Source organism: Stenella coeruleoalba (genome assembly GCF_951394435.1).
Source record: "Stenella coeruleoalba genome assembly, chromosome: X".
In the NCBI taxonomy this organism is placed as follows: Eukaryota; Metazoa; Chordata; class Mammalia; order Artiodactyla; family Delphinidae; genus Stenella; species Stenella coeruleoalba.
The window spans coordinates 56,708,508-56,722,975 of record NC_137152.1 but is presented as its reverse complement, the minus strand read 5'-3'; the positions used below and the strand labels follow the sequence as shown (position 1 = coordinate 56,722,975).

Genomic DNA, 14,468 nt, shown 5'->3' with positions numbered 1-14,468 from the left:
TTGTTTACAGATTTTTTGATGATGGCCATTCTGACCGGTGTGAGACGATATCTCATTGTAGTTTTGATTTGCATTTCTCAAATGATTAGTGATGTTGAGCATTCTTTCATGTGTTTGTTGGCAGTCTGTATATCTTCTTTGGAGAAATGTCTACTTAGGTCTTCTGCCCATTTTTGGATTGGGTTGTTTGTTTTTTTGTTATTAAGCTGCATGAACTGTAGATATTTTGATGATGGCCATTCTGACTGGTGTGAGGTGATACCTCATTGTAGTTTTGATTTGCAGTTCTCTCATGATTAGTGATCTTGAGCATTCTTTCATGTGTTTGTTGGCAGTCTGTATATATTCTTTGGAGAAATGTCTATTTGGGTCTTCTGACTATTTTTGGTTTGGGTTGTTTGCATTTTAGATATTGAGCTACATGAGCTGCTTGTATATTTTGGAGATTGATCCTTTGTCAGTTTCTTCATTTGCAAATATTTTCTCCCATTCTGAGGGTTGTCTTTTCGTCTTATTTATGGTTTCCTTTGCTGTGCAAAAGCTTTTAACTTTTATTATGTCCCATTTGTTTATTTTTGCTTTTATTTCCATTTCTCTAGGAGGTGGGTCAAAAAGAATCTTGCTGTGATTTATGTCATAGAGTGTTCTGCCTATGCTTTCCTCTAAGAGTTTATACTTTCTGGCCTTACATTTAGGTCTTTAAACCATTTTGAGTTTGTTTTTGTGTATCATGTTAGGGCGTGTTCTGGTTTCATTCTTCTACATATAACTGTCCAATTTTCCCAGCACCACTTATTGAAGATGTGGTCTTTTCTCCATTGTATATTCTTTCCTCCTTTATCAAAGGTAAGGTTACATATGTGTGTCGGTTTATCTCTGGGCTTTCTATCCTGTTCCATTGATCTATGTTTCTGTTTTTGTGCCAGTACCATACTGTCTTGATTACTGTAGCTTTGTAGTATAGTCTGAAGTCAGGGAACCTGATTCCTCCAGCTCCGGTTTTCTTTCTCAAGATTACTTTGGCTATTTGTGGTCTTTTCTGTTTCCATACAAATTGTGAAATTTTTTGTTCTGGTTCTGTGAAAAATGCCATTGGTAGTTTGATAGGGATAGCATTGAATCTGTAGATTGCTTTGGGTAGTAAAGTCATTTTCACAATGTTAATTCTTCCAATCCAAGAACATGGTATATCTCTACATCTGTTTCTATCGTCTTTAACTTCCTTCCTCAGTGTCTTATAGTTTTCATCATACAGGTCTTTTGTCTCCTTAGGTAGTTTTATGCCAGGTATGTTATTCTTTTTGTTGCAGTGGTAAAATGGGTGTGTTTCCTTAATTTCTCTTTCAGATTTTTCATCATTAGTGTGTAGGAATGCAAGAGATTCCTGTGCATTAATTTTGTATCCTGCTGCTTTATCAAATTCATTGATTAGCTCTAATAGTTTTTCCAGTAGTATCTTTAGGATTCTCTATGTACAGTATCATGTCATCTGCAAACAGTGACAGTTCTCCTTCTTCTTTTCCAATTTGGATTCCATTCATTTCTTTTCCTTCTCTGATTGCTGTGGCTAAAACTTCCAAAACTATGTTGAATAATAGTGGTGAGAGTGGGCAACCTTGTCTTGTTCTCGATCTTAGAGGAAATGATTTCAGTTTTTCAGCATTGAGAATGATGTTGGCTTTGGGATTGTCATATATGGCCTTTATTATGTTGAGGTAGGTTCCCTCTATGCCTACTTTCTGGAGGGTTTTTATCATAAATTGGTGTTGAATTTTGTCTAAAGCTTTTTCTGCATCTCTTGAGATAATCATATGGTTTTTATCCTTCAGTATTTTAATATGGTGTATCACGTTGATTGATTTGCATATATTGAAGAATCCTTGCATTCCTGTGATAAACCCCACTTGATCATGGTGTATCATCCTTCTAATGTGCTGTTGGATTCTGTTTGCTAGTATTTTTTGAGAATTTTTGCATCTCTGTTAATCAGTGATATTGGCCTGTAGTTTTCTTTTTTTTGACACCCTTGTATGCTTTTGGTATCAAGGTGATGGTGGCCTCGTAGAATGTGTTTGGGAGTGTTCCTTCCTCTGCTATATTTTGGAAGAGTTTGAGAAGGGTAATTTATAGCTCTTCTCTAAATGCTTGATAGAATTCTCCTGTGAAGCCATCTGGCCCTGGGCTTTTGTTTGTTGGGAGAGTTTTAATCACAGTTTCAATTTCAGTGGTTGTGATTGGTCTGTTTATATTTTCTTCTTCCTGGTTCAGTCTCGGAAGGTTGTGCTTTTCTATAAATTTGTCCATTTCTTCCAGGTTGTCTATTTTATTGGCATAGAGTTGCTTGTAGTAATCTCTCATGATCCTTTGTATTTCTGCAGTGTCACGTTACTTCTTCTTTTTCATTTCTAATTCTATTGATTTGAGTCTTCTCCCTTTTTTTCTTGATGAGGCTGGCTAATGGTTTATCAATTTTGTTTATCTTCTCAATGAACCATCTTTTAGTTTTATTGATCTTTGCTATTTTTTCATTTATTTCTGATCTGATCTTTATGATTTCTTTCCTTCTGCTAACTTTGGGGGTTTTTTGTTCTTCTTTGTCTAATTGATTTAGGTTAAGGTTAGGTTGTTTATTTGAGATTTTTCTTGTTTCCGAGGTAAGAGTGTATTGCTATAAAGTTCCCTCTTAGAACTGCTTTTGCTGCATCCCATAGGTTTTGGGTCATCGTGTTTGCATTGTCATTTGTTTCTAGGTGTTTTTTAGTATCCTCTTTGATTTCTTCAGTGGTCTCTTGGTTATTTAGTAAGGTATGGTTTAGCCTCCCTGTGTTTGTATTTTTTACGGTTTTTTTCCTGTAATTGATATCTAGTCTCATAGCGTTGTGGTTGGAATAGATACTTGATACGATTTCAGTTTTCTTAAATTTACCAAGGCTTGATTTGTGACCCAAGATATGATCTATCCTGGAGAATGTTTCATGAGCACTTGAGAGGAATGTGTATTCTGTTGTTTTTGGATGGAATGTCCTATAAATATCAGTTAAGTCCATCTTGTTTAATGTGTCATTTAAAGCTTGTGTTTCCTTATTTATTTTCATTTTGGATGATCTGTCCATTGGTGAAAGTGGGGTGTTAAAGTCCCCTCCTATGAATGTGTTACTGTCAATTTCCCCTTTGATGGCTGTTAGCGTTTGCCTTATGGACTGAGGTGCTCCTATGTTGGGTGCATAAATATTTACAATTGTTACATCTTCTTCTTGGGTCGATCCCTTGATCATTATGTAGTGCCCTTCATTGTCTCTTCTAATAGTCTTTATTTTAAAGTCTATTTCATCTGATATGAGAATTGCTACTCCAGCTTTCTTTTGATTTCCATTTGCATGGAATATATTTTTCCATCCCCTCACTTTCAGTCTGTATGTGTCCCTAGGTCTGAAGTGGGTCTCTTGTAGACAGCATATATATGGGTCTTATTTTTGTATCCCTTCAGCCAGTCTGTGTCTTTTGGTGGGCACATTCAATCCATTTACCTTTAAGGTAATTATCGATATGTATGTCCCTATTCCCATTTTCTTAATTGTTTGGGATTTGTTATTGTAGGTCCTTTCCTTCTCTTGTGTTTCTTGCCTAGAAAAGTTCCTTTAGCATTTGTTTTAAAGCTGATTTGGTGGTGCTGAACTCTCTCAGCTTTTGCTTGTCTGTAAAGGTTTTAATTTCTCCATCAAATCTGAATGAGATCCTTGCTTGGTAAAGTAATCTTGGTTGTAGATTTTTCTCCTTCATCACTTTAAATATGTCCTGCCACCCCCTTCTGGCTTTCAAAGTTTCTGCTGAAAGATCAGCTGTTAACCTTATGGAGATTCCCTTGTGTGTTATTTGTTGCTTTTCCCTTGCTGCTTTTTGTATGTTTTCTTTGTATTTAATTTTTGATAGTTCGATTAATATGTGTCTTGGCATGTTTCTCCTCGGATTTATCCTGTATGGGACTCTCTGTGCTTCCTGGACTTGATTAACTATTTCCTTTCCCATATTAGGAAAGGTTTCAACTATAATCTCTTCAAATATTTTCTCAGTCCCTTTCTTTTTTTCTTCTTCTTTTGGGACCCCTGTAATTCGAGTGTTGGTGTGTTTAATGTTGTTCCAGAGTTCTCTGAGACTGTCTTCTTTTTGTTCTTTTTTCTTTATTCTGCTCTGCAGTAGTTATTTCCACTATTTTATCTTCCAGGTCGCTTATCCATTCTTCTACCTCAGTTTTTCTGCTATTGATTCCTGCTAGAGAAGTTTAAATTTTTTTTATTGTGTCGTTCATCATTGTTTGTTTGCTCTTTAGTTCTTCTAGGTCCTTGTTAAACGTTTCTTGTATTTTCTCCATTCTATTTCCAAGATTTTGGATCCTCTTTACTATCATTACTCTGAATTCTTTTTCCGGTAGACTGCCTATTTCCTCTTCATTTGTTTGGTCTGGTGTGTTTTTACCTTGCTCCTTCATCTGCTGCATATTTCTCTGTCTTCTCATTTTGCTTAACTTACTGTGTTTGTGGTCTCCTTTTCTCAGGCTGCAGGTTCGTAGTTCCCGTTGTTATTGGTGTCTGCCCCCAGTGGCTAAGTTTGGTTCAGTGGGTTGTGTAGGCTTCCTGGTGGAGGGGACTAGTGCCTGTGTTCTGGTGGATGAGGCTGGATCTTGTCTTTCTGGTGGGCAAGGACATGTCTGGTGGTGTGTTTTGGGGTGTCTGTGGACTTATTATGATTTTAGGCAGCCTCTCTGCTAATGGGTGGGGTTGTGTTCCTGTCTTGCTAGTTGTTTGGCGTGGGGCATCCAGCACTGGAGCTTGCTGGCCGTTGGGTGGCGCTGGGTCTTAGCATTGAGATGGAGCTATCACCAATTGATATTACATGAGGCCAGGAGGTCTCTGGTGGTCCAATGTCCTGAACTTGGCTCTCCTACCGCAGAGGCTCAGTCCTGACACCAAGCCCGAGTACCAGGATCCTATTAGCCACATGGCTCAGAAAAAAAGGGAGAAAAAAAAGAAAGAAAAAATAATAATGATAATTTTTTAAAATTATTTAAATAAAAATTATAATTATAATAAAAAAGAAGAGAGTAACCAAACCAATAAAGAAATCCACCAATAATAGCAAGCGCTAAAAACTAAACTAAGATAAGCATAAAAATCAGAAACAAATCAGTCACAGACAGCAATCCCCACATCTACAGTTTCTCCCAAAATCCACCGCCTCAATTTTTGGATGTTTCATTGTCAATTCAGGTATTCCACAGATGCACGGTAAATCAAGTTGATTGTGGGGATTTAATCCACTGCTCCTGAGGCTGCATGGAGAAATTTCCATTTCTCTTCTTTGTTCACACAGCTCCTGGGGTTCAGCTTTGGTTTTGGCCCCATCTCTGCATGTAGGCCGTCCTCAGGCATCTGTCCCCACCCAGAGAGGATGGGGTTAACGCAGCGGCTAATTAGGGGGCTCTTGTTCATTCAGGCCTGGGGGAGGGAGGGGTACAGTAGTTATAATTGGAATGCCAGGCGAGCCTGTGGTGGCAGAGGCCAGCATGACGTTGCAGCTGCCTGAGGTGTGCCATGTGTTGTCCTGGGGAAGTTGTCCCTAGATCATGGGACCCTGGCATTGGCGGGCTGCACAGGCTCGTGGGGCAGCGGGGGTGTTGTGGGTAGTGACGTGTGCTTGCACACAGGATTCTTGGTGGCTGCAGCAGCAGCATTAACATTTCATGCTTGTCTCTGGGGTCCGAGCTTATAGCCGTGGCTCACGCCCATCTCTGGAGCTCATTTAAGCGGTGCTCTGCCTTCTGTGGGCAGACAGGAAAGGAATCCCCTCTCCTTGCACACCCTGAAACAATGGTCTCTTGCCTCTTAGGCAGGTGCAGACTTTTTCCCCGGACTCCCTCCTGGCTAGCTTTGGTGCACTAGCCCCCTTCAGGCTGTGTTCATGCAGCCAACTCCAGTCCTCTCCCTGGGATCTGAACTCTGAAGGCTGAGCCTCAGCTCCCAGCCCCCACCCGCCACAGCGGTGAGCAGACAAGCCTCTCAGGCTGGTGAGTGCTGGTCGGCACCCATTCTCTGTGTGGGAATCTCTCCACTTTGCCCTCTGCACCCCTGTTGCTGCTCTCTCCTCCGTGGCTCTGAAGCTTCCCCCCCCCGCCGCCGCCGCCCACCCCCGTCTCCTCCAGTGAAGGGTCTCCCTAATGTGTGGAAACTTTTCCTCCTTCACAGCTCCCTCCCAGAGGTGCAGGTCCCATCCCTATTCTTTTGTCTCTCTTTTTTCTTTTGCCCTACCCAAGTACATGGGGAGTTTCTTGCCTTTTGGGAAGTCTGAGGTCTTCTGCTAGCATTCAGTAAGTGTTCTGTCGGAGTTGTTTCACATGTAGATGTATTTTTGATGTCTTTGTGGGGAGGAAAGTGATCTCCACATCTTATTCCTCCGCCTCTTGAAGGTCCCCCCTGAAAATGGTTCTTTCTGGAATATGCCAGGACAATGTGGTCTTTTGCAGTTAACTGTTTCTCAGAACACAAAAGGGTGAGGGGTCTCCTACCAATGCTGATTTCTAGAAGCATGGGGCTCAAAGTTCAATACTGTCAATGACATGACTCTGCTTTGTCAGTTTTGTCTGTGGAATTTCTCTGTATTCTCTTTTGTATGCCATACTATTTCTGCTTGCCTTTTTTGTTTGTTTTTTGCTTTTGTTTTTCTGTGCTTATGACTTGGTTCCCTAACTTAATTGTAGGCTCTCTGAGGGAAGGAAGTATGTCTTATATTGATTTGTATTGCTCCTCTTCCCCAATGCCCCCCTCTTTTTGCCTAACAGTGTTCCATCCCAACTACCCAAAAGTTATTGACTTCAGTAGAAAGACATTATTTCTTTTTTGATGTGCTAAGATAGTAAGTAGATATATAAATTGTAAGCTTTTCATAATTGGAAATAAGCATCCAAGAACTTTTAAAGTTACATATTTAACTCTTGTTTACAGGGAATTCAGGGATGGACAAACCTTTTTCTCTAATTGGTTTCTTTCTGCTTGCATACATAATGCCAACCTATTCTTTTGCTTAGGTGATCGCTGAGTTCACCTTCATGAGCAAAGTCTGTGTCTACTGGTATTTTTACCAACTTCCTGCTGTCTGGTGTACCTGTCTCATTGACTCAGCTTGTGAACCAGGGCATTGTTCAGAATATGAAATATTATGGAAGAGATTTCATGAAGGAGTTTATGCATTGTGTAGGCAATAAAAAGACCTTACAATCTCATAGTAACAAAGATGCCATTTTAAATGATGCTCATGCCTAGAATTCTGTTTCAAATAAAATATCAGGGAGAACACAGGAAAAAATGGGCTGAATGTTCAAAGTGTCTGTGGAAGCAAAAGAAACTGAAGCATTTAAGATGAGGCCTTAAAAACAAATTATAACACGTTTGATGATAATGTTCTTTTACATCTACTCAACAAGGCTTAATGGAAGCGCAATAAAAGACTAGGTTAATGTTGACAAGAGTTTAAAGCGACACAGTATCAGTGATAGCAAAAACGGTAAAGGACATCAGTGAAGTCAGTGAAGACAACTTTAGTGAAGGAGACAAAATAACTTTAGAAGAGGCTGCTTCAATCACCATTGTAATAATTGCATATACGGAAAGGCAACCACACTGCACTGCCCAGGAGGTCATGCATTTGTACATTCTCCACTCAGCTTTTATGAGCAACGAGTGCCAAGACTTACTCACACACACAAAAAAAATTTCTAGGTTATGTCATAGGGTCAGTACGGAGAAATCAAGTCACCAACATCTTCTGCATATGGCTGAGCAAGATAGTCTTTAAAGCCCCTTCTAGAGTCTAGCTTTCTTAAACTCCTATAAGTAGTCATCAGTGTTCATCATGATGACCCCAGGATACTACAATTTTTAAAAATGATTTCTGAATCATTAGAGAAAGGTTCTGTTTTGTTCGATATAGTTATGATATTTTAAATCTTTGAAAATCAGGGATCCCGAATAGGAAATATTACCAATCAACCTGAATATTTACTTTACCAAAACACTTCATTCCCTAATCATTCTGGGCCGTTTACCATATAATGTTCTTAGGTAGATTTTTGTTTTTCTTAAAAGAAGGGGAAATTGTAAGGGACTAGATCTCAAGGGTTAGATCCTTGGCTAAAGACTCCCTTGGATTGCTTGTGGCTGTTGGCTGTAGCAACTTGTTTTCTTGCAGAGATGAAGCATCTGGTTTTTGTTATCTCAATGATGCTGTCCTGGGAATATTACGATTACGACGGAAATTTGACCGTATTCTCTATGTGGATTTGGATCTGCACCACGGAGATGGTAAGCCCTTCACTTTCAAAGGTGCTTTGCTGCTAGGACTGCAGGTTTTTATCAGTAAAGCTGCTTCTAGGCAACTGGTAACAGGAGAAATGCCTCTTGCAATTGAAATTTTCCTAATCCAGAATCCTGAAGTAGGTAGAGATTCTTTTAACTGATGCAATGCCTCCTGTGCTGACCAAGCTGCTTTAAAATACCAGATTCTTGTAATTTCTCCTCCCCTCTCCTCCAGTAGCAAAGCTCTCCAGTAGAGAACTTTAAGAAGTGGAAATCAGGGTAAGATTTCCTAGTGTTTACTCCAGTGCTTAGTGACCTCCCTCAGTCCACTTCCATAGGTTCTAAATGAAATCTGCAGTCAGAGCTGAGAGTCCTGATGCTTCTCTTAAAATAGAAGAGGTGCATGGTGGACTAACATTCTGAATTTTTCACCAATAGGGATACCAACTCATGCAGAGATCAGAATCTGTGCTTCTTGCTTTGTATTGCTAAAATATTTAGTCCTGCACAAACTCAGGGCACCTTCTCTAACTTTTAATAGCAGCAGACTCTAACAATTTGCCTTAACCCCATTAATCCTCTCTTAGAAGACTTCACTAAAAGGATGTATTAAGCCCTCCTGTGTACTTTTCATCTAGAACGTAGAGCTGCAGTGACAGTTACCCTCATTCTGTTTCTTTACTATAGCCTGTGTATGACACATATTTCCATCGATCTAGGACACTTATCCAGTCAAATTAGTTAAGGATATTCCTTCCCTGCCCCCATATCAGTGATTCCTGCTTCCCTGTTTCCGGGGATCTTTTGAGACAAACTAACAAAACCAAGGCATAAGAGATGAAAAGAATAGTATGTGATGGAAGCTAGGGTCAGCTCTGCTGCCAAAACAGAAAAAGGAAGAAATTGTGGGAGAGACCTCCCAGGGAGTTCAGCTAGATGGACGCTTCCATGGAATGGTGACAGAAAATTAAAGGTAACAGAGAGAAGTGAGAAGGGTTAAAACAACCAACACACTACTTTGAGAACCATGTCCAATTAATATCTGAATACTTTGCCAATGCAGAATCCAGCCTTGCTCAAAACCCTTCAGAGGCTCTTATTGCCTATAACAAGGGTAACATTTGGCCGGTGGCTTGTTTTTGTATGACCAGAGAGCTAAGAATGTTTTTTTACATTTTACAAGGTTGTAGAGCAGAAAAAAATACAATAAAGACCATGTAGTTTTCAAAGCCTAAAATATTTACTATGTAGCCACTTGGTTTGCTAAACCTCGGCCTATAGCAATGGTTCTCAAACTTGAATGTTGATCAGGATGACCTGGTGGTGGGGAGAGCTTGTTTTAAAATGCAGATTCCTTGGCCACATCCACCAGATATTCAGATTTAGTAGGTCTGGTATGGAACCTGGAAATCTCCATATTAATATCACCCCAGTTGTTCCACAGGCTACACTTTGAAAACCAGTGTTCTTCAAGGTAAAGTCCACATTATTTGCCCTGTCTTTCAAGGCCTGCCTCAAAGAGGCCTCACCTCCTCTCTCCAGCCTTCTCTCTTACTACTTGCTGTCCAGGCTACTCTATTCAATGATGCCCAGACACGTCTCACTGTTCCCTCCTCCCTGACTTTGCGCTACTTTTTCCTAACTTAGTTTTGTATTCTTTTCCCCTTTTGCATCTTCAGGTTCTACCCAAGAGCTCAAGTTGGTAGCAGATCTGTCCCAACGACTCCAGCCCAAGTGGTCTCTCCCCCTGTTCACTGTATTGTCCTGTATTGTTTCTATCACTGATTTGATATTTAATTATATATTGTCTTATATTGTGAGCGAATTCTTTAATGTGTATATGGCTTCTCCTCCCATAGAAACTTTCAGTTCCTCCAGAGCAGAAATCAAGTTATTTACTTCTTTCTGTCCTATGCAGTGGCAGGAACAAACAGACCTATGCCTATAGTAGTGGTTCAGTAAAATATTTGTTGAATGAATGAGTGATTATGAAATTCAAACTCTTAGTATCAGAGTTCAAGAATAGAATCAAGTCTATTGAACCATGTAAGAATGAAAGAAGACTGTCACCTGAAACCATTCTTTCCATTTGCAATGTTATTTCTATACCATTTATAGTTTCCTGTTTTAGCCAACTTTTATGGTGTGTTTCATTTCGGTTTATTTCCCCTCTTCAGCACCTCCCTTCCAGTGACCCCTGCCCCACCTCCAAACTCTTACACATTTGGTTTATTTTAAATCTCCCATGATTCCATAACTGGCATCCTGCGGTGGCCTCAGCAGCACCCCTACCCCATCTTCACCTTCTTTCAGCTACCTAACCACTCTTCGCTTTCACAGCGAGCCCCATACCCTCCTCTTTGTCTATGTCCTTTCTTAAAGTATGATTTTCTAACAACACCTAATGGCATCTCCCATGAGAAGTGATACAAATGGCTACTAAACATATGAAAAGGTGCTCAACACCATAAGACTCAGAGAAATGCAAATTAGAACAAGACGGTTCTTTCTGCCTAAGATTAAAAAGAATAATGATACCCAGTGTCAGTCATGATGTCAGAAAACGGGAACTCTTACACACCATTGAGAGAAGTATAAATTTGTACCACCTTTCTGGATGGATAAATAATCAGGATTTTCATGAATTATCCTTGTCTATACTTCCGTTTCTAAGTTAAAATGCTATTTTAATTTATTTCCTTTTGTTTTATTTTGTTTACCTAATGCCTTGTGCCTGGAGCCTTTAACTGGTTTTAACTGCCTCCCCAAGGCAAAACATAAGGCTTGGGAAATTCAAACATACCTGTGATATACAAATAGAGTCAATATTTTTTTAAGGTCTCTGTTGGCCTCTAATGAAGACTGAAAGCATTAAGTAAACAGAGACAATTTCTTTATTCAAAGTATCAAAGAGGGTAATACATGAATTTGCTAAGAGTTCTTCCATTTTACAAACGGATTATCTGAATACAGTATGTGGTTCTGGGAGGAAAAGTGTAGAGGTGGGCAGCATGTTTATCTGAATAAGTAGTGGCTTGTTAGAGACATCTTCTATCTCCCAGGCCTCTCTTCATTTTCTGACTGTTAAAATGGAAAGGAGACTCCTTTCTAGAAGTTTTTCCTCCTGTCTTTCTCCAGGCTTTAAAAAGCTGTCATTCAAGCTGCTATTAAGGGCTACTTCCATGTTTTAGCCAGAAACATGTACTATAAGTTACTTAGTACACACGGAACTTTGGGTGAACTGCATTTATAACCAAATCTGTATTATAGAGAGGCATTTTATAATTAGGTTTTCACTATGTAATGCCTAATGTTCGTATTGGTCATGTTTTTCAAAGGGTTGCCACATTGTACTTCTTTGAAAAAAATCCCAAGAATTTAACTTAGAACCACTGAAACAAAACATAAAACTTCCAAGATGGTGCCAGTTTCCTTTATGCAGCTCTGTTGACAATGCCTCAATTATGAGCTCCAGCCCTTCCCCACCTTTTAGAACAGGTTGTCAAAGAGAGCCTGTGCATCCCCATTGCTTGGAAATGTCCAGCTTTAACTTGAGTGAATTTGAAAAGGAACCCCAAACTTCGCTTGAGGCCAGAGTTCTACCTCATCTTGTAATGACAGAGATCCAAGACCAGAGTTTTGTTACTTTTATTCCTCAGCTTGCTAGCTTTATTATTGCTACCTTCTCCTCTCTCTTCCTTCCCACAGCTGCTTTCTAGAGTTTCAGTTGTTGAAAACAGAGATTTGTATATATGAAGTGATTCTTCTGCCATTTCTTTCTCTGGTAGGTGTAGAAGATGCCTTCAGTTTCACCTCCAAAGTCATGACGGTGTCCCTGCACAAATTCTCCCCAGGATTTTTCCCAGGCAAGTGATCTGTGTGCTCAGTATTACATTTGAGGAATAAATACTGCAGTTCTATACATTTCTTATATCTTGTATTTCGATAGCTGCATGCTGTGAATGCCATATTGGTGCTACTCCATGCAAAACATTTAACATAGGTCATTTCAGGTGACAGCGATAAAAGGAATGTAATGCTGCTGCTTTTTCCAGATGATTTTCATGGACTGTCAATAGACAGCTCACTTACACTTACAGTACTATCAGGTAGCCTGTGTAACCCTCAACATCCTGATAAGTGCGATGATATATTAGTATTATGTCAATCTGAGACGTATGAAAAATCTAGTGAAGAAGTTAATCTCTATTTTTTTTGTTCATTTGATCCAGCAAGATGGAGACTAAGGTTTTCCCATTTTCTTACAGTTTTCCTATTTCCCCAATACTGTTTACAACAGTTTTTTTTTAAATTTCATTCCCTTAGAAACCATCATTCATTCAAGATTGTTCTGCTAATTGACCTTTTGATTTTCTGAATTGCTATCAGAGAAGCCTTCAAGTTTTCTAATTCTCATGTTCTTAAAACTGTTCTCCGTGTTCCTCTCTTTGACAGGAACAGGTGATGTGTCTGATGTCGGCCTAGGGAAGGGACGGTACTACAGTGTAAATGTGCCCATTCAGGATGGCATACAGGATGAGAAGTATTACCACATCTGCGAAAGGTATAGCTGCAGTGCTGAGCCAGTAACAAGTACATTACTTTTCTGTAGGATGCAATGGCCCCCAATCCCACAGAATTCTTGTTTTCAAAGAACCATTTGAAAAAAAATTAAAAAGCTACTATATACTCACATAGCTTTTGTACACTGCTCACTATGCTTATTTGATCAGGTAACCATCCCCTGTCTGGGAGAGCAGAGTGTTTGGACCAGAGCCACACTCTCAGTTTGATCTTACCTGCCACTCTGTATGATTAAGGCCTTCCCAAGAGCAGAGCTTCTCGGCTGTCCTGGGGAATCCCTTGCCTACTAGTTTCTTAGCTAAAACCTGCATATAATATGATTTCATTAGCCTGGGAGGGTCAGTTTCGGCTTTCTGTTATGGAGATCTGCTTCCATCCACTGGTGTGAATATTAGAGAGTTCTTTATTACGAGTTCTTGAGTTCTATCCGTTGTATTAAAATTGGAGTCAGAAATCTGTTCTTTTTGCGCTATGGTTAAGGATTACATTACAGCCACTTGTAGGCAGACAGTTTGGTGCCACTGTGTAGATCAGACCATTGGGGCTGAAAAGCCCTACGGAATGGGGAAGAGGGTGGCTAAACTCATATTTGTGAAAATTGAGATTGGTCAGGTACAAATTCACTGCTGACATTGGCAGTAGAGAAAGTGAGTCTGACTAGAAGTCAGCAAGTCAACATTACTTAAGGTTGAGGGGATTGAGGTGCTTTTGATCCCTCTCCCACTCGGCTCAGATTTCTCCCAACCTTCTGGTGGAAACAGGGACTTCCCCAAGGAGCCTGCACTGGCCGTCATCACTGGCAGTTGTATAAACAAAGTAGAAGTATTAAAAAATAAAAACTTTATGCTTCAAAGATGCCTCTTAGCTCAAGAGTTTTGGCAAGCTGGGTCATCAGCAGCAGCCCTAGCCTCTTCATATTTTGATCATGTCCCCTGGCTACCTCTGCATTGTCAGACTGAAAAGGCCTCTTTTTCTTTTATTTTTTTGAGCCTGCCATTGATGGTTTTAATTGCCCTTCTTTGTTCCTCTTGGGCTCTGTTCTGTCCTTCTTGATATGTGCAGATCAGAGCTGCTTACGTAACTTTACCAAAAATGTCCTGTAGTTCTATGTAAAAGGAGAATTATTTTGTTTTTCTTTTAATCCCCTTATTGACAGTGCCCAACATTTTGTTGCCTTTTTTTTTTTTTTTTTTTGCCATATCAGGAAAATAGGTTGTTCTCTTCAGTGCTCTGTCCACGGGGTTTCCTAGAGCTTTTTCCTGGGCCTTAATTGAAAGGTCAGCACTCATCATCCTGCAAGTGTAGTTTGTAATCTCTGGCCTTCCCTAAATGGATTACCTTACATGTGCCCCTATTGAAGCTCATCTGCCAGTCATAAAACCTCCTGAGGTCTTCCTTTCTCCCCATCACCTTGGCATTTCACTGCCCAGAAAAGCTGAGTATCATCTGCAGACTTGAGGATTTCCCAGTGCCCACCCCCAAGCCAGTCTACTACTTACCCTTCTTCAATCAGAAAAATGTCTGTTTCTCCCCTAAATT

General features: G+C 40.0%; 1 protein-coding gene and 1 long non-coding RNA gene across 3 annotated transcripts in view; one reads left to right on the top strand and one right to left on the bottom strand.

Moving 5' to 3' along the window:
• HDAC8 (histone deacetylase 8) overlaps positions 1 to 14,468 on the top strand; it is a 244,890-nt gene that overhangs the window by 72,682 nt on the left and 157,740 nt on the right. For both annotated transcript variants that reach the window (XM_079911615.1, XM_079911616.1), the window contains exons 5-7: positions 8,239 to 8,351; positions 12,134 to 12,211; positions 12,801 to 12,909. In XM_079911615.1, the coding sequence (XP_079767741.1) occupies positions 8,239 to 8,351; positions 12,134 to 12,211; positions 12,801 to 12,909 (300 nt within the window). The remainder of the gene's footprint in view (positions 1 to 8,238; positions 8,352 to 12,133; positions 12,212 to 12,800; positions 12,910 to 14,468) is intronic.
• The window catches only part of LOC307180951, a 142,285-nt gene that overhangs the window by 24,657 nt on the left and 103,160 nt on the right, over positions 1 to 14,468 (bottom strand). The gene's annotated exons all lie outside the window — the stretch shown is intronic.